Raw genomic sequence first — 19,356 nt, 5'->3', positions numbered from 1 at the left:
GTGTGGCTGCGTGGAAATGGCAATTTAGCTGCCGGCGAGTTGTAGTCTCATCCAGGATAGTTCTCTCGCGAGTTGACGCGGTGTTTGTTTTGTTGGGGGGGGGGGGGGTTGGAGGTCCTTGCTATGAGGGGGGGGGGAATTTGGTGTGTACAGTCAGAGTTAGGAGTTCTGGTTGTAGGGGCAAAACTTCATGAATACCAGATTCGCGCTAAGAACGGAGTTATGAATAAATTGGATGAGTGCTGTTGTCTGTAGTGTGAGTGTTTGTGTGTGTGGCTGAGAGAGTGGAGGTGTAATGAGAGCGAAGTGCTGGATTAGGGGCGGGGAAGTGTGGAGAGGGGTTGTTGGTGGCAATGTGTAGGAACGCAGGTTTGGTAATGTGTCGCATGGTGACTTTTAGTAAAACATTGAAATGAGTTAGGCCTCACGGTGCTTGTTTATGTGCACGTTGGTTTTCTTCAGTGTTTCACAAAAATGTTCACTCTTTATTAATTTCATCATTTTTCTATTCTATTCAGATCTTACAAAAATCAAGTTATTCTGAAATTGTGTTGACAAGTTTCATTGTATTCGTTTATATATGGCTCAAAATTCTTGTGTCATCAATGAATGCTTGAAGAATCATGAATCTTCATTCATTACTTTATTAACAACACTGCCCTTAGTGCAATGCTTATGCAATACAGTAGTTTTAAGTGCAGTATTCTTCTTAGTGTTGTTTATAGAATTCTTTTGGTGATATTTTTTTACACTAACTTAACTTTTTTTTAATTGAATATTTGTTGTGTTACAGGTATGTTGCTGTTCTAATAGACTCGCTCCATTCATGGTATGAATTCTCACTTTATTCCCCTTTGTATTTACTCATATCATACTTCTTATGGATCATTTCACCAATAAATAATTCCTCACTCTTTAATTCTACACGGAAATTATTCAAACTCAAAGAGTAGGCCTATCCAAATTCAATAAAAAATTACTGCCATCTTGACAAAAGTATAACATAGTATTTTATCTAGCAAACCATTTTAAATTTAAATTTCGTTCTACCTTCTCATTACTTTACTTGTTCGTCACAATTATTAAACTGCATTAAGGGAGCAACGATCCCGCAATCTATGACACGTCAAAGTTAAATCTAATATCTAGCATCCTTCATATTTCAACACAACAGATTTCACAAAACACACATTAATCAACAAGGAAGTCTGCTAACCTGTATGGACACAATACAATGAGGAATTCCCTGAGTGTTTTTTTAACTCCTTCAAGCCATCAATTTCTCTTATGTGAATTATGTGTAATTTCTCTTATCCTATCTGATTGAATTAAATATTTTCATTCCCATTTAAAACGGGCCACTCTCTTTTCTGCAGGGATTTTGTTAATGACCTCATGAAAGAACGTTATACCAGAGAGGATAATATAATACTCTACTGTAATACCTTTATAATACTCTTTGTAGATTCTGTTTTTCTATGGTTATACCAGTAATCTACATCCAGCCCTTGCAATGATATAATAGGTTGGTTAGGTTGTAATTCAATTACGTTTTTTTTTTCTATTTCACCATTGTTTTTTCAACATAAAGCCTTATAATTTGTCTACTTTGAAGTACATTGTCTGAAATAGAATGAGATCAACGATAGTGGTGCTGGTGTTTGTTACGATGATGATAGTGTTGTATTTTATGAACGATGTTGATGATACCTGTCTAATGATAACATGTCTGGTGGTGCTTAGGCGTTTTCTAGATTCTAGACCACTGATGTGGTGATGGTGATTTGTGTTGCCTGGGCGAGGGGTGGGGGGCACTGCTCCCTTATCAAGACTGCTGGTTACTTTGTGGGTTGTAAATTTTCCGTTGCCACCTCTTATCTTCTCTGCGTTCTCTCTCTTTGTCTCACCCTCTGTTTAGTACGTGAATGCCGTCTTTTTCCTTGACTTCCACTACCCGTGTGTATACTCTTCTATCTTATCTTTGTTCTCTTTATTTCTGAGCTAGGCAGAATTTGTAGGCTGAATTGAAGTTTTTGTGGAAAACGTCGGTGTGTTTTGCATAAGAGTTGGAATGTCCTTGTTCTTTGTATAGTTGATAAAAAAAATATTTAAATTAATGTTTTAGTTTGTAAATTCATTAGAATTGAAAATGGGAGAGAATCATACCATTTATTTAAATTCCAATTGAATGTCACGTAATGAATAAATAGGGATGTCATAATACAATGGATATTAAATTAATATCCACTCAGCACAGCGCAGAGCGGATATTAAATTAATATCCACTCAGCACAGCGCAGAGCGGAGCGGGAAAGTCGTCCAAGCAAGAAGCTAAAGACTTTACCATAGAAAAATGGAAACTATTATATTCTCTTTGATTATACTAATGTCTCATTGTATTATCACATAACATTGTTGATACTGTAATTATTTTTTTTTTTACAATTCCTACACCAATGTTTCATTGTATTATAACATAAGATTGACAATGATTGAAATTAATATAAAGTGCTGGAATACATAAACATTAATAAATTATACTTTAATTATTCTTCTCATTTGAACTATTTCAATATAAAATTCATTATGAAATACTGGTGATTTGAATTATTGTACTTACGTGTACGTCTTCTAATACAAACTACCAATAGTGTTACAATCATGAGATTTTTACTATTTTCAATCCACAATTCGTCGCAAAATTTATAGTCAAGTCTAATTAATTCTTCTTAGTTCTGATACCCTCAAAAAATATTTTCCCTTCATTTTATAGAACTTACATGAGTGCCTCACCCCCTCACCTCACCTTTAGTTTCAGTATCACTTCAACAGCCTTTTGTTGGCTTACCTTTTGGCTAGAGTAGAGGCTGACTGGCTGCCTTTTTGACTTGGTCTGACTGCCTTTTTACTCTTGGATTCGGTTTTGTGGATGATGCTCTCTGCTCTGTCGTGATGTGATGTGATGTGATGATGCCCCCTGTTTCTCGATAGGAGTCCCACTGCTACGCCGGTTGGGGCAATAAACAAGTTGAGAGACACAGCGGGCGGCCAGCTTCTTCGTTCCTCTTTTTCGGTCTTCTTCTTCTTCTTCTTCTTCTTCTTCTTCATCATCTCCTTTTTTCTTGTTAACTTTTTGATTCCCTAGTCTCCCTTTATTCACAACTATTCACTCTAGCTGAACGAAGCTATTGTTGATGATTTTTTGCTGGCAAAGATGAATGTGTATGGATCAAAACGGTGATGGCCTAGTGCAAGGATGTTGTAGTAGGTATGGATGTAAACCTATGGAAAGACCTATATACTATTTTTGGGCTTAGTGGTCCCGCATTAGAAGTTGTCTACACTGTGAACATTCCGTAGAAGGTGAAAAAGATTAATTTTGTAGAAAGATAATCAAAAATATTGTCCGATATTCAGTTTAGACTACAAATAATATATGCTATTGTAATTAAACAGATAATATGAATTATTTTAAATTAATTAGACTGCAACTCATTATTATGCTGTCTCAAATCCAATGTGTACGCATTTTTTTTTATTCTAATTCCAGTGATTAATTTTTTCATGGCAATCATTTCTTCAAGCTACTTGTTTACTCATATGATTGTGGAGTTAATAGAGATTAAAATCTTGAATTTAAATTCCTAATTTTTTCATGGCAATCATTTCTTCAAGCTACTTGTTTACTCATATGATTGTGGAGTTAATAGAGATTAAAATCTTGAATTTAAATTCCTAATAAATGATTATGTGATAGCCTAAATGGTTTAATAAGTAAGAAACAGAATATAAATGTATTATTTCTTTATTTGAAGCCTTTGACTGATTCAGGATTGTTTATTTTTGGGTCCCAAGTAACTGCTTATTTCAATGTAAATTTATAGTTCTACTCTGTAAATCATATTTAAATTTCTTTCAAAATTTAAATTTTCATTCCAAATTCTATTATCTTAGCAATCAATCTTGACAGTAACAAACGATGAAAATACATGTTCTGGGCTATTCGTTTTCTCGAAAACAAAAGCATTTGAGTAATTATCTCCGAGCCATATGTAGTATTTTTCTAAAACTAAACACTTCAAAACTATAGTGAGAGGAAGTAATTTATTCCGTTCCTCTTTAGCATTAAAATGTACATAATTTTGTAGTTAGCAGTCTTGCGGAAAACGAGATGTTTTCTATGGAGTCTCTCCCAGTCAATAGTAGTTCTGGGTTAGACCAGACAAAGTCGCCTACTGTTCTACTATAGTTTACTTCCTTTCGAAATTTTCACGAATACTAACCAACTGTGAATAATCCTTGTGTGAGAAAACCTGTGGGAAATGACTTTGTTCTTCTGTATGTGCTCGGAATTTAGATAACATCTAGTAATTCTATTTTGACAAGAAGATTATGCTTTTTTGTCTTTATGTGGATAACTAGGATTTTATTGTTGTTCTTTAGTACCTACAGTGGTTGAGAGTAGACCTTTGTTAGCAATTATTATTTGACTACATTAAGGATTTGCGTTGCTTTCTCTAATAGTTGTCTGGTTGTGTAATTAATTTGCCTACTAACACTGGATGTTGTTAGTAGAATTTTATTAGTAGTTGTAGCGTCAGTATTTTAGTAGAGAGGCTTTAAAATCTCCGTAATTGGTTAAGAAATGGTTTCTAAGTGAGGAAAGATTGAAAATTTTAATACACATGCAATAAAAATTCACCTATCTTTATATTTTTTCTAGTTCTTTCATTACTTTGAACTATTTTATGAACAGTTATGACATTTCCATTTCAGAAATTGTAACCAATGAAAGGTCATCCATCCATCTTATCGTCTCTTCAGTAGGAACTGTCCAAGAATAGTATATACATATTATAATGCTATATATACTATCCTTGGGAACCGTCTAGTTTAGTTTTTCAAATGTGATGGTTATAAGTTGAAGTTATAAAATCTATTATTTTACATCTAAAGTTACAAAGGAATGTATGTTCATCATGACATCTCACATCAGAAAGCGACATTTCAAAATACATCTTTCTGTAACACTTGGAATCCTACAAACAGTATCAGATATTATCTTGTTTTGACGTATTCCACTTCAAAAAATTCCTCAAATCATTTAAATTCCAAGTAGATGGGAAACATGTTTGTATGTTTATTGTAGTCGAATTCCTTTTTTAGGAACATACTTGTATGAAGCATACATTATCTCTTTGAAATATCATCTATTCAATGAATGCCTTGTCAAATTTTGAACGTAGACTACACCTCTCAACCGCTACTCAGATTTCAAATAATACAATTTCTATTCAATATTTGGGTGTCAAAAGTACGCCCTACAGCTCTATGTTCTATCCATTACTTTGTTCTCTCTATGCACTCTGATCTGAATTTATGAGTTTCTAGATGTTCAACGCCTGGTTAGTGGTTATTCCATTTAGAATTCTTTCTTCGACCTTGAAAATCTCCATCAGAAACTTTCAGAAAGCTCTTCGAAGGATAACAAGGTGTTACATAATCAAAGAATTTAGACAATAAAGTAGTGGGAATAGTGATTAAATTGTCACATATTGTATCAGCAGCTTCCAGACTGTCAGTGAGATAAATATGTACTGTGCACATACCAATCTTCCGTCTCATTTCCTTCTCGTCCCCTTTCTCACGTGATATTCTTCATTTTCTCTTCGTTTCCTTCTTTTTCTACTTCTATTACCAATATTTAAATTAATGTACTTAGTTCAAAAAGTGAAAATAATGTTCATTTTCTAATTATCTCTTCTTGTTCCTCTTTTTCTTATTCTTCTTTTTCTTCTCTCGCTTCTCCTTCTCCTCCACAACCTTCTTATTATATTTTTCATTTTCACCGTCTCCTTGTTTCTCCTCTATCTCCTTCGTCTTCTTATTTCTTTTCTGCCTCCTTCTCTTCCTAAGTATTTGATCAACTCTGCTTGGTTGTACCAGAGATATCACAGTGACGTTTTGTAATAACAGCACCTGGACAGTCAGTGCGATACACCTATCTACCCTGTGCATCCATCCAGTCTATCCTTCTTCATCTCATTCCCGCTTCTGTCTTCTCTCACTCTCTCTCTCTTCCTCCTGCTGCCTGCCATAAGCTTCATCCTGCACCGCTTCGCCTACTTTTTAATAACAGCAATCAGTCTAAATGGAGAAAACGGCCGAGCCGACGCTACACTACTATTATTATCACTGCGCAAACTCGGTTTAATGTTTTGTTCGCTTTTATAAATGCATAAACACGCTAGGCTGGCCAGTAGATTCTGGAGTGTAGATTAAATGATGAATTGTGGCTTTCCGGGCCGCAGTGATTAAGCAATAAAATTATCGGGGTTTTTTTAGAGGGGAAATTGGATTTTTTTAGTGAGCAACCCTGCTGTCAGTTACTGTCGATGGCCGAAATTACTGCTTTCGAAACAGTTTTCAAGGCCGTTAACTGTGGCCGGTAGCTTTATGTGCTCAATAATTGGCACCAACCACTCATATTTTCTGCTTCTTTAAGCGGAAGCTGCGGTGTTGGATGGTTGAATGTTTGGTGATATGGAATTCTGAATTGAACTACTTTTTTCTCTCAACAAATTGGAATTCAATCATTAGTTCAACTATCATTAAGGATAGATTTTTCTAAAAAAAAAAACAAATTTTATTGAATGTCCTGGAAATGATGAACCATGAAGTGATTGTTATAGATAATAGATAATGGGGTAATAATTATATTTTTCCCTTTCTGTGTAGTTGAGAAGTTGATATTCTGGTAATTATTCATATTAAATAAAAATACTAAGAAATTGTCAAAGTTCAGATAAAATCTGTGGTTTTTGACAATTTCTTAGTAATTTATCCTATTTGCACAATAAATTTAAGAAGCGGTTGACTGTGGTCGTGCTGATAAGCATTCGATTAGATTAGTAGAGATACGGGTACGTTTGAGTGCTACTCCCTGTGGAAGGATGACCACGTGTAGAGCCGACTCCTTTTAATATCATTTATGAGAATAAGACTCGCTTCCTGGTGGAATGGAATTCGGAACCCACTGGAACCTCATTTCTCATTTTTATCCGTACAAGCCTTAAGCTTATGTGAGCATCACCATCTGCAAAAAAAATTAAATTGGACTACCATTGCTTTGATTATTTGTACGATAAGTAACATAAGATAGATATCAATATTTTCAATAAAAGTCTTGGATTTGTAGTATCACATATTTTTTGAAACCCCCTAGACCATCATTAGACAATAAAATTAATTTCTATTTCATAATATCATAGATTTAGATATTGAATATTATTATTGTATAATTATAATTTTATATTATAGGTATTGAATATCTATAATACAAAGCGACTCCATTAGACCTGAACATCAATAAGTATACATTTAATGTAGCAATATGAATTGGTAGTTGGCTTCAAGCCGTATGATTGGTAGATGGCTGGCCTATCAAGGTCTTGTCTGCTATTGGCCGAGACAAGGCACGCCAATAGTAGGCGGAGCATTCCCAGGACAACTGATAGATACTAATAAACGTAATATATACAGGGTGTTTCAGAAGTAGTGTCGAGAATTTTAGGGTATAGTACCTGGATGCTAGGAGACTACAAATGTCATATTTGAAGTGTCCAAAACTCAGCGGTTATCCTTATAGCTGCCATTTTGTTTTTTTCACTTGAAAATTTTTATCTCAAGAACGAAATGTTGTATTGATCTGAAATTTGGCATGAATATTTATGCTATAAAGACTCAACTATAAAAAATGAAAAAAAATTTTTTCGTTGAAATTTTTCAAAATGGCGGCCATTTTAAATTTTTGATGGCGAATATCTCGAAAACCGTCCATTTTACAGAAACTTTACATGAGACAAAAAAGTTAGCAAATTGTTTTACGATTCCAATGATACCTAATTTATTAAGATTGGTCAAAGAATAACAGAGAAATTAATTTTTTTCGTACTGCATGCATGACCACTTTTCACCATTTTAAAGATCAATATTAATTTTTTTTATAATTTCATGAAAACCGTTCTTATTACAGAAATATACAAGAATAACTTTCCTCCAAATTTTATTTTACATTGAAAAATATTAATTTCACTCAAATCGGTTCACTGATACTAATGCAGCAATTGCTCAAAATGCCGTCCTTCAACTTGATTACACAGTCTGCACCTTTCAATCATGGACCGTCGAACTGCTATAAAAGCATTTTCATCATCTTGAATGGCACCTGCTGCAGCAACCACTCTTGCCACAAGGTCTTCTTCGTTTTCTACTGGCGTGCTGTAAACAAGGTCTTTCATATGGCCCCAGAAAAAAAAATCTAAAGGGTTGAGGTCAGGTGAACGTGCGGGCCACGGTACAGGTCCACCCCGCCCAATCCACCGCTGACGATAGGTCATGTTCAGAAAGTCCGTAACAACATTTCCGAAATGAGCAGGGGCACCATCATGTTGAAACCAAATATTATATCTGTTTGCAAGAGGCACATCTTCCAAAAGTTCTGGTAGTATGTCTCTTAAAAAAGTAATGCACGTGGGAGAATTCAGACGATTAGGAAGAATGTATGGTCCAATCACGCGATTACCTAAGATACCCGTCCAAACATTCAGCGAAAATCTATGCTGATAACCACGCACTTTGACCTCATGAGGATTGTCTAAGGCCCAGACGTGACTGTTGCGAGAGTTGAAGATTCCTTCTCTTGTAAAGCTGGACTCATCGGTAAATAACACATTTTCTAGAAAATTTGGTTGGATAATGTCTTGCTGAAGAAACCAACGGGCACAGTTACTCTTGGCTCATAGTCGCGTTCAACCAATGAGTGAACTTTTTGAAAGCGGAAGGGGTGAAGTCTTTCCTTGTTTAGTACACGCCACACAGAAGAAGCACTTGAATTGATTTGCTTTGCAACTGCTCTCGTACTCGTTCTAGGATTGAAATCGAATTTCTGCAATACTTCCTCTTCAAAAGCAACATTTCGAACTGCTCGAGGCCTACCAGCAATTACCCTGTTCCGTTCAAATGAACCAACTTCTCTCAGCCGATTGTGAGTTCTTGTGAACACCTTGTCGGAAGGGAGACGGCGGTTTGGAAATGCAGCTGCATACATTCTTCTTGCTTCGGTCGCATTGCCAAGAGCTGCTCCATACATGAAGTGAATATCGGTGTACTCCAGCGAACTAAATTCCATTACAATAATTAAATATTTGTGTAGAAGCAACGTAAGAAAATATTGAAACTGGAAATTTAAGATAGAAATAAGACCTAGGAAACGTGAGACTAAGAAATAGGAAGCACTACATCTGGTTCTTTACTTTTAATGAAACAACAATACTTTTACAAGACAAACATTATCATCTGAAAACCATTGTAAAATCATCTGTTTGCCCATATGGAGCCATACCGAGTTTCAAAGCTTCATCTTAGATACATCTGGAATTAAAAAATTAATATTGATCTTTAAATGGTGAAAAGTGGTCATGCATGCAGTACGAAAAAAATTAATTTCTCTGTTATTCTTTGACCAATCTTAATAAATTAGGTATCATTGGAATCGTGAAAAGATTTGCTAACTTTTTGGTCTCTTGTAAATTTTCTGTAAAATGGACGGTTTTCGAGATATTCGCCATCAAAAATTTAAAATGGCCGCCATTTTGAAAAATTTAAACGAAAAATTTTTTTTTTATTTTTTATAGTTGAGTCTTTATAGCATAAATATTCATGCCAAATTTCAGATCAATACAACATTTCGTTCTTGAGATAAAAATTTTTAAGTGAAAAAAACAAAATGGCAGCTATAAGGATAACCGCTGAGTTTTGGACACTTCAAATATGACATTTGTAGTCTCCTAGCATCCAGGTACAATACCCTAAAATTCTCGACACTACTTCTGAAACACCCTGTATAATTGAAACATTATAACTAAGAAAAACAGGCTAAACTGATTAGAGGAGAGATTATAAAATTATTTAGGATTAAAATTAATGATTAAGTTGTTTACTACACTTTCAATTTTATCCACTTTAGGCTCAATCAAGATTATTTCTTCATGCTCAATTCAGGGTATGAAGAAGTTCCACAACATTTCTGAATCTTTTGTCCAAATTGAGGTTCAACAGTTATTCCGACTCCCTGAATCCAGTTGACTTCAGTGCCACACACCATCTAGAAAAGTAAAAAATACACGATAAATTATTAAGCTTACAATAACATCTTTTACTATTACAATCGTTTCAATTCACTTTCAAGTAGCTGCTGCATGTCTCTATCATTTTAAGAATTAGAAAGTCTACCTGAATTGATCGATATACAGCTCGTTGTGCGTTAATAGACCAATGAATTCTTCGATTACTGGAAAATGAATTTTGATTTCAAGATTGGTCATTTAGTTTTTTGAGCATGAGTGCAACCTGTGGTGTATATGGTTTGTATTGACGGCACCTTGCTCAGGCTCTGGCTATGATTATATTGGTGAGTTGACTGGCTGCCTTGACTGGTTGATTGTATTTGTGTCTCAAAGTTTATTTCTTTTCAAGTATTTTCAATGGTTTTTCATTACTTAGAAATAGTTTTTCGAATACATACAGTGGTTGACTTCAAGATTAGTGTCAAATCGTGAGTAAAAACCTGGAAATTGAACTTTTTGAGGTCAAAATTGTTTTCTAACCTACCTGAAAGCAATGGAGAAAGACGGTATTTGATGCATTTAATCTTGCTTAATGAACTTTGACCACCCTGCTTTAAACGTAAAGATCTGAAATTTCTCTCATAGAACTGTCACTAATAAGAAACAAACTTCTGAATTGGGACTACACAGAGGAGTGCTCAATCCTCTGCGGTTCCCCGTTTCATCTAGAACTTCAACCGTTGCACGGTTGCTTAGCTGTAGCAACTAGTGGTCACTACTTATCGGCAGCATTGATCAATGATACTGTTGTTGATCTGAGCAGCGTATCATCAACGGAGTCATCCTCTGTGAAATTCTCACCCTTGCTGTTATCTCGGCGTTGAGTGGAGCCTTTTGATAGATCTACGTGTACCGGTATCTTCTTATCTCAGAAAACCCGACTCTTCTTCACAAATTGAATCTACGAATTGTTGACAAGGCTGAGACTAGTATCTTGTGCTGTAGCTGTTATTCTTATCATGCGGTAAGATTGTCAGCTGCTCCTGTTTCTCGTGCGGCTGGCTTGTCTAATCTAATTCTGTGTGTGACAGTTGCAGTTGTGAGAGTGACTGACAGTTATCATCGCTAATCTCAAAAATAAAAAGATAATAAACTGAGTGGACTCAATGAATGGAATCTTATCACTTTTCCTTAACAATTAAAACTGTATTTCTCTTTGATTTCCAACTTGAATGTATTTCTTTCATTTCTCATGCTTAAGAATATTGTTGTTTTATTCCTATAACTCATACAGTGTGACTAGAGAGAAATTATAAGATGTCTTTTTCTCTTTATAAAACAACTAGAAATAACGATGCTATTTATTATGATAAGAATTGTTATAGAAAGAGTCATTCCTTGTCCTCGGGCGATATTGTTTGGAGATGTGTCCATAAAGGCTGCTCTAGTACCATCACTACTGACAAGTCATTAAAAAATTTTAAATCATCTGCAAACAGTCATGTCAAACATGCTACACAAACTCCCCCACAACTTTGTAAAAATTCTTTATCAAAATCAGTAACAATTGACACTGCTGAAAAAACGACTAATAGAGTTATTACATGTAGGATGTCACGTTTGTCTGTAGATTCAAGTTTAAAAAATATAAGAAAGGCACTCTCTTTTGATGTAAGTAGTCAGACTGACCCCCTTTTTCTACAGGACAAGGATGTTCTCATTGAACGTATTAATGAACTTCTTGGTTATCAGGATGCACTTATAGCAGAAATTCAATCTCTTAAACATCCTGAATGTGTGCCATCACATTCACCTACTACTCAATGTGTTGCCATACAGACCGAAAGTTTGTCAACTGATTCTGATGATCAGCACTATGCTATTGCAAACAGTAATTTTATCTCACTCAATAAAACCAAGGATAAATTGTATAAGGAAATTATAAACTTGGAGCATGATATAGCTGAAAATAGAAGTATAATTAGTTCATTGGAATTGGAAAGGGAAAATCTTGCTAATATAATATCAAAAGTAAGCCAAGAAGTTGAATTAGTAGGAAAATTAGTAGTGAGTGAGGACTGCAGTGAGTCATTGGGTCAAACAAGTGAATCTAAAATAAGGAATATTATAGAACATGTAAGGGGGAAAATTATTATATTCTCTGATAGTCAAGGTCGTGATCTGGCATCCTATCTACAAAATAGAATACCACATTCATATAGTGTCTCAAGCTTTGTATACCCTGGTGCTGGTATGTGTCAAATATTAGATAGAATTTTTAATTGTAAAGAGGTACAGCTTATGAATAAAGAAGATTATTTAATTATATTAGGTGGTACAAATGACATAAATGACTCAGCTAATGAAAAGGACACTATTATATTCAGATTGGCAGTTGAGAGTTTACTGCGTCAGACAAGACATACTAACGTGATAATAGGGACTGTGCCTTACAGATATGATATGCCGGCTGCCTCACCCATAAATTGCATGATAAAGGTGATTAATGGTCTCCTGAAAAAAATTGTCTCCGGATTTGTTACCTTGTTGAACACATGGGATCTCACTGCAAAAGAACACACAAGTCATGGTTTACACATCAATAAAAAAGGGAAAATTAAAATAGCTAGGAGGCTTGATGCTATTATTAGGGATTCCCTGGATAGGAAAAAAGCCACTTCTAGTAGTAATCTTTATGAGTCCATGATTATTGAGCTCACAACTGGGCCATGTTTGGAGGGCAGTACTTCGTTGATTGGGGGAGAGGTTGATGCTGTAGTACCGGCTACAGGCGAACCAGATGTAGCATTAAATTTAAACTAATAGCTCCAGACAATGAAGTTGAACAAAGCTTCAGCCTACATGCAGAGGTAACTGGCTCTCTAATACCTATAATTTCGAACTCCATTAGAAAACCTAAACCTCCCAGAAGTATAATGATTGCTCATTCAAACCTCATTGATATACCTATAACAGCCATGGACAAGCACAGAGGGGGATCAATTGAACATCATGAAACTTATACAGGTAGGAACGTAAAATTGTGCTCCATTAATGTCCAATGCATGCGGAATAAAATTAGTGAGCTTGAGTTACTTTGTGAGCTGCATGACATCGACGTTTTGTGCATCTGTGAACACTGGCTTGTTGAAGATGAGATTGAATACTACAGCAATTTGGCTGGTCTCAGGAAGGTAGCTCATTTCTCTAGGCAGACTTCAAGTGGTGGTGTAGCTGTTTTTGTGCGAGAGAGTATGGCATGGTCGGCAAACGCCCTAGACCTCAAAGAGTTCTGTATTGAGATGCATGCTGAGTTTGCTGGGATACATATTCCGGAGTTGTCACTTGTTGTGGTAAGCATGTATCGCTCTCCTAATGGAAATGTTGAATGTTTTTTGCAGCAGCTTGAATTATGTGTTGGATGTCTCAGTAATATTGGTTTGTTTGTAATAATTGGAACTGATCACAATATTGATTTGCTTGGCACGTCGGCAGCATCCTCAGGTTTTTTGAATTTGTTAAGAAGTCTGAATTTGTATAGTGCAGTAATGCAACCTACAAGAGGTAATGCTTCCCTTGATAATTTTTTCACAAATTTGGACCATTGGAGCTATGTTGCTGAGGTTAGTGTTGATCAGATTGCAGATCATAAACACATTCTCATGGAAGCCACTTTTATGGCAGATGTTGTTGGAAGTTGTAATGGTTCCAGTAGAAACGTTTCTTACAGAGTGTTCAATGATGGTATTGTCAGACTTTTCTGTGATTATTTGGGGGTTTGGGTTGACTCTTGGTTGGAATCTGTTATTGATATGCAGGCGGTTGGTGGTTTTCAATGTTTCTTTCATGCTCTCATGGATGGTTTCAAGTTTTTCTTTCCACTAAGAATGAGGTCGCTAAGTTCTAAAAGATTCACAACTATGAAGGGAAATTCTGTACCACAAGTAAAAGACTGGTTCACTCCTGAACTAGCCCGAATGAGAGATATGGTATCCATGACAAATGATTTAGCTAGAATCAGGCCTCACCTGGTTGAACTAGCAACTGGGCTCAAGAAGGATTACCGTTATAGATTGCGAGAGGCTAAGAAAAACGCCAATGCAAAATTCATTGCAGAGGCTCAAAATTCATGTAGGGCTGCCTGGAGTCTTATAAATTCACATAAGCCTAAATCAGAAGAAGGTGATCTAAGTTTCACAACTGCCAGTGAATTTAATCAGTTCTATGTCACATCTGTGGAGAGTATTGTGAATAATATTCCAAATAATATTGCAACCGATCTTCCCAATGCTCTTCAGGGTATTCCAGTTGTAGAAGGAAACTTTGAATGGAACCATGTGACACCTGCTGATGTTGTAAGCATAGTAAATGATTTTAGTGTATCAAAGGCAAAAGATATTTATGGAATGAGTGTGGCTTTTCTGAGGCGGATTATTTGTTTCTTGAGTCCAATACTTGCATGCCTTATCAATAAGTGTATCGATGAGGGTGTTTTCCCTGATGAGCTCAAGATATCAAGAGCAGTTCCAATTCACAAGAAGGGTGCTCTGGACAGTGTAAGCAACTATAGATTCATATCTTTGATCCCGGTGATTGCAAAAATTTTTGAGACGGTATTGTTTATTCAGCTGTACAACTATTTTGAGAATAATGGTCTGCTGGTTCCTGTTCAGTTTGGTTTCAGGAGAGGAAGATCGACTGTCTCTGCTGTGCAGACTCTCATTCAATCAGTCCTGGAGGCATTTGAGAATGGAAGATCTTCATCGCTTTTGCTCTGTGATTTATCACGTGCCTTCGACTGTGTCTCGCACAATATTCTATTGGGAAAGCTGGAGAAGTATGGCCTTGGAGTCGGTGCTGTCAGACTGATGAAATCATACCTGAGTGATAGGTTGCAGGTTGTGGACTGGAATGGTGAACTATCAAGTCCTGCACCCTTGAAACATGGAGTCCCACAGGGATCAGTTTTGGGACCTTTGCTCTTTCTCATCTCAATAAATGATATATATTATTCAGTAGATGGTGGTGTTCTGTTATTCGCAGATGACACATCACTATTTGCGGATCATAAGAGCGTAGATTCTGCCAGGCTTGCTGTGAGGGAGCTGTATCATAGTGCGTCTCAATGGTTTGATCTAAATAAGCTGGCTCTTAACAGTGACAAGACTCAGGAGCTATCATTCAGCCTCAATTCTGGGATTGCCACGGGTACTGTGAAGCTCTTGGGGTTTTCCCTGGATAGTAGGTTGACCTGGGAGGCTCACATCAGCCAGCTCTGCAAAAGGCTAAGTAGGGTCATTTTTCTGCTTAGAAGGCTTGTATCATGTGTGCCTGACGGTTTTGTGCGCCAAGCTTACTTTGCTTTTTTCCAGAGCCATATTGCATATGGTACAAGGCTGTGGGGGCACGCTGCGAGTGTGAATAGGGTGCTATTAATGCAAAAAAGAGCCATTAGAATTGTGATGAGAGCTGGTTGGATTGATCACTGCAAACCATTGTTTGTACATTTACGAGTGATGACAGTTTACAGCCTGTACATATACGAGTGCTTGGTTTCGGTTAGAGAGAATATTCATTTGTACACCAGGGCCAATCAGATCCACAGTCACGCTACACGGGGAAATGGAAACCTGGTCCTGCCCGGGGTGAGATTGGAAAGATCCAGGAAAAGTTTTCCCATATCTGGCATCAGATTTTTCAATAGGCTACCTGATGAAGTAAGAGAGCTGCCTCTGGTGAGCTTTAAGAAGCGGGTCAAGTCATGGCTGGTCGCCAACCCGTTCTATTCCATTCATGAGTTTGACGAGTCTGACCCAAGCACTATGTAAATTGACTGTGTAAAGCACTAAGTAAATTGCCGACTGTGATAATAGAGTTTCTATGGTTTTAGTTTGTTCACGATTTATTGTAAAAGTAGGTATAGATTAAAATTAGAATAGGCTGTATAGACTGTGATAGAATTGAAGTTTAGTAATTGTTTATTGATATTTCTGTATTATTATTTATTATTTTCTTGTGAGAAACCGAATAGCTTTGAAGCCTGCTCTTGTACTGCATGTTGTGTATTATCTTTATTTATGTATTGTTATTGTAATTCTGTTAGAAATTTTATTGTAATGACATGGCCTAGTGTACTGTATGTATTTTCTGGCTGTAATAAAATCATTGAATCATTGAATCATTGAATCATTGAGTGGCAGCCTGGCAGGGCAGTGTACAATTACGGCAGCGGTGGCTGGTGTAACCTACAATCATGGGCCAATTGTTTAGAGGCCGAGTTAGGCCAACTACATAGCAATGGCAATAGCTCCAGCACGCCCACTGTACACTACTATTTATTAACACTACACTCTACACTGTACTCAGTAATGTACTGTCTATATTTATACCGTTGAACTGTTTCCAGGTTAAATCGTCATTATATTGTATTTTTTCATTGCTCGTATTCCATGATAAATTATATGTATAGGCTACCTTCGAACTGTTACTAGCTGAAATCGTTACTATATTGTATTCTCTCTCTACTGACTAAAATACTTGTACACCATGAAAAAATTTAAAATAGTAATATGGAAAATATTGTTCAGTAAAATTCTGACATTGTGTAAGAAATTGTGGTCAATTGTCTTTGAAGTGAACTTATAGGAAGGAGTTATCAGTTATGTAAGTATGATATAAAGAGTAGATATAGAATGTAATGGATTTTTGTGTTCGATTCTGGTAAGATAGTATGAGTGAGAGTTTTTGGTGTAGGATATAGTGATGTAGTTCAGTATTATCTGGAATCTACACGAATACGACTGTTCTCTTCAATTAATAAATAAATGAGAATAATTCTATTGAACCAATGTAATTTGGCGATTAATTCCAATTCGAATAATTTTATATTTAGCCTATAAAAAATACTACTACCGTACTTTAAACTATATTAATAATCTCCAGGTGCTCATTCAAGCATTATTCGCAATTTGATTGTTTATCAGTGCTGTATTGAACATCTCGGCGAAGCAACATCGCAAAGGATCTCTCCGTCAATAAAGACCATGAGAACAAATAAGAATAAATAAGAGCTGTTTGTCATTTGTAAATATTATTCATAATTTATTTAATGCTATCAGTATGATATCTGACTGTTTGACTGCTCCTCTCCCCTTGCAATGAGAGTTTCTTCCATATCTCAGCACTCAGGAGCCACCAGACTTCATATTGCATCCAGCAATGTGAAGACCAATTAACGTTTCTGCTTTTTTCAACACATTGCCTAGTGCCGTGATAGGGACAGTTGGAGAGAATGAATGAATAGTATTTTGAGACAGAGGTAGGATATACGATAGTGATAGAGATAGACGATAGTGGTTAATATAATCTGTATGGATTGAGATAGTATGTGAGTGGTATTATAATCGTTGCGGATTGATAGAGAGTGAGTGAGAGGAAAATAATATAATATTTGAAGATTGAGAGTGAGTGAGTGAGAGGTTAATAATAATCTGTGAGGGTTGAGAGAGAGTGAGTGAGAGTTTGATTTTAGACAGAGGAAATCTAGTGATATGATGAGTGTGAGGAAGGGTGAGTAAAATCCGTTGAGGCCAGTCGAAAATCGCGAATCGTCAGGATTTTAGGGATTCGGGAGGCTGGACTGGGACTGGGAGGGACGAAAGGCCTGTCAGTTTTTCAAACAGGATTACACTGTCAGGATTTTGTCCAGGGTAGTGGTCCACAGTAGCAACAGTTTGAATCCAGATTCATGTGTGTAGTGGGAGGGGGGAGCACTCTTACGCCAATCATCCTCTCAAATAAATCCGGACGATTTCATCCTATTCCTCTTCTTCATCCTTCCCTGTATGGGCTGTAAACCCGGTGAGGTTTAGATAAGGCAAAGCCCATCAGTGAAGACCTACAGCGGTGGTCAGTTGGTAACCATTCAACCACGAATCTGTGAGGAGGAGGAAGAAATACTGTTAGGGGAAGAGTGGTGGAGATTTGGATTGTGTTGCGGGCAAAAAGTTATTTTGTGAAATTGAATGGACACTGGTTGGGCAGGGATGTGTTGCCTGCATTTCTGCTCGATATGTTTTGACTTTGGACTGTCCCAAGTGATCATCGTCTGTCGGGCTTTGTTGCTCTCTCGCCTCTGGGCCTACACATTCACAATGGTGTACCGTTTTTCATTATCTGTCCACCTTTTAAAAAAATTGGAAAGCTTTCTACTTTTTCAGCTCAACGTAGTTCAATGATTTTACGAAACTTGTTTCATAGCATTTTCGTTCACATAAAAGCTGGTTTGTTTGAGGTTTTTGTTTTAGAATACTCATCATTGTAATTTTTGCGCCCTTCCATAATATGCAGTCCTTCAATCTTCTTTCTTTGTCCATTGAATTTTCTCCTTTTTTGCTAAATTCTTTTTCCATTGTTGGTTTTTATTTTATTTCTTTTCTTCCCCGTACCGTTGTCATCTTCATTCTTTGTTTTACTTTCTACAAGGTTGTCACCTTGTTTTTTCGTTCAACTATCTTGTTTCTTACATGCTTTCCATCCTAATTTCTCTTTGGATGATGCCCACATGAGCTTTTAGCTTGTGCGTGGCTAATAGAAAGTACGTTGGTGAATTGATGAAATGATTAAACGTCCATGCCATCAGCAGGATTCGAACCCACGAACCAGGCGGTGCTAGCAGACCGAGGTTTGTAACGTTTCTTACTACTAGATCAACCCGGCTGGACTTTGATTGTTTGCTTCTACAATCGACAATTGAGGTACAGTATGTATAAATGTTTGATATCCTACATTTCCTAGGGAATTGGGTCTTTGAAGACAGATCTGTACCAAGAAATATAGGTAGAAAATGGACATCAGTATCCACTGAGAAAACATAAATTATTAGTATTATTATTATTATTTTGATAATGGCCTAAAAATAGCAGAATATCGCTGTTCAGATTCCCTAAAAAATATCAAAAATGAATATTGAACTAGTTTAGGTGAGTAAAAGAACTTTAGTCATATTAATTAGCTAATTGGAAAATATATACAGTATATATATTGGGAATTCATCCAAAATAAAAATGAAATGGATGATTTCCCTATATATATATATTTTTCCAATTAGCTAATTAATATGACTAAAGTTCTTTTACTCACCTAAACTAGTTCAATATTTTTTTTTGATATTTTTAAGGGAATTTGAACAACGATAACTCTGCTATTATTGGGACATTATCAAAAAAAT

General features: G+C 36.2%; 2 protein-coding genes across 2 annotated transcripts in view; both read left to right on the top strand.

The window, feature by feature from the left end:
* LOC111058456 (homeobox protein extradenticle) overlaps positions 1–19,356 on the top strand; it is a 241,667-nt gene that overhangs the window by 37,197 nt on the left and 185,114 nt on the right. The window lies entirely within an intron of this gene.
* On the top strand, positions 10,519–13,146 carry LOC120352282. The gene is made up of 2 exons (XM_039432149.1): positions 10,519–11,042; positions 11,225–13,146. The coding sequence occupies exon 2, from the start codon at positions 11,445–11,447 to the stop codon at positions 12,948–12,950; it is 1,506 nt and encodes a 501-aa protein (XP_039288083.1). The 5' UTR covers positions 10,519–11,042; positions 11,225–11,444; the 3' UTR covers positions 12,951–13,146.

This window comes from Nilaparvata lugens, chromosome 7, assembly GCF_014356525.2.
Source record: "Nilaparvata lugens isolate BPH chromosome 7, ASM1435652v1, whole genome shotgun sequence".
Classification (NCBI taxonomy): Eukaryota; Metazoa; Arthropoda; class Insecta; order Hemiptera; family Delphacidae; genus Nilaparvata; species Nilaparvata lugens.
Note: the sequence above shows the minus strand (reverse complement) of the source record. Positions and strands in the feature narration are given on the sequence as shown.

What these genes read in the sequence shown, in the direction of transcription:
- LOC120352282 (XM_039432149.1), top strand. Translation starts at nt 11,445, where the DNA reads ATGTCTTTTTCTCTTTATAAAACAACTAGAAATAACGATGCTATTTAT.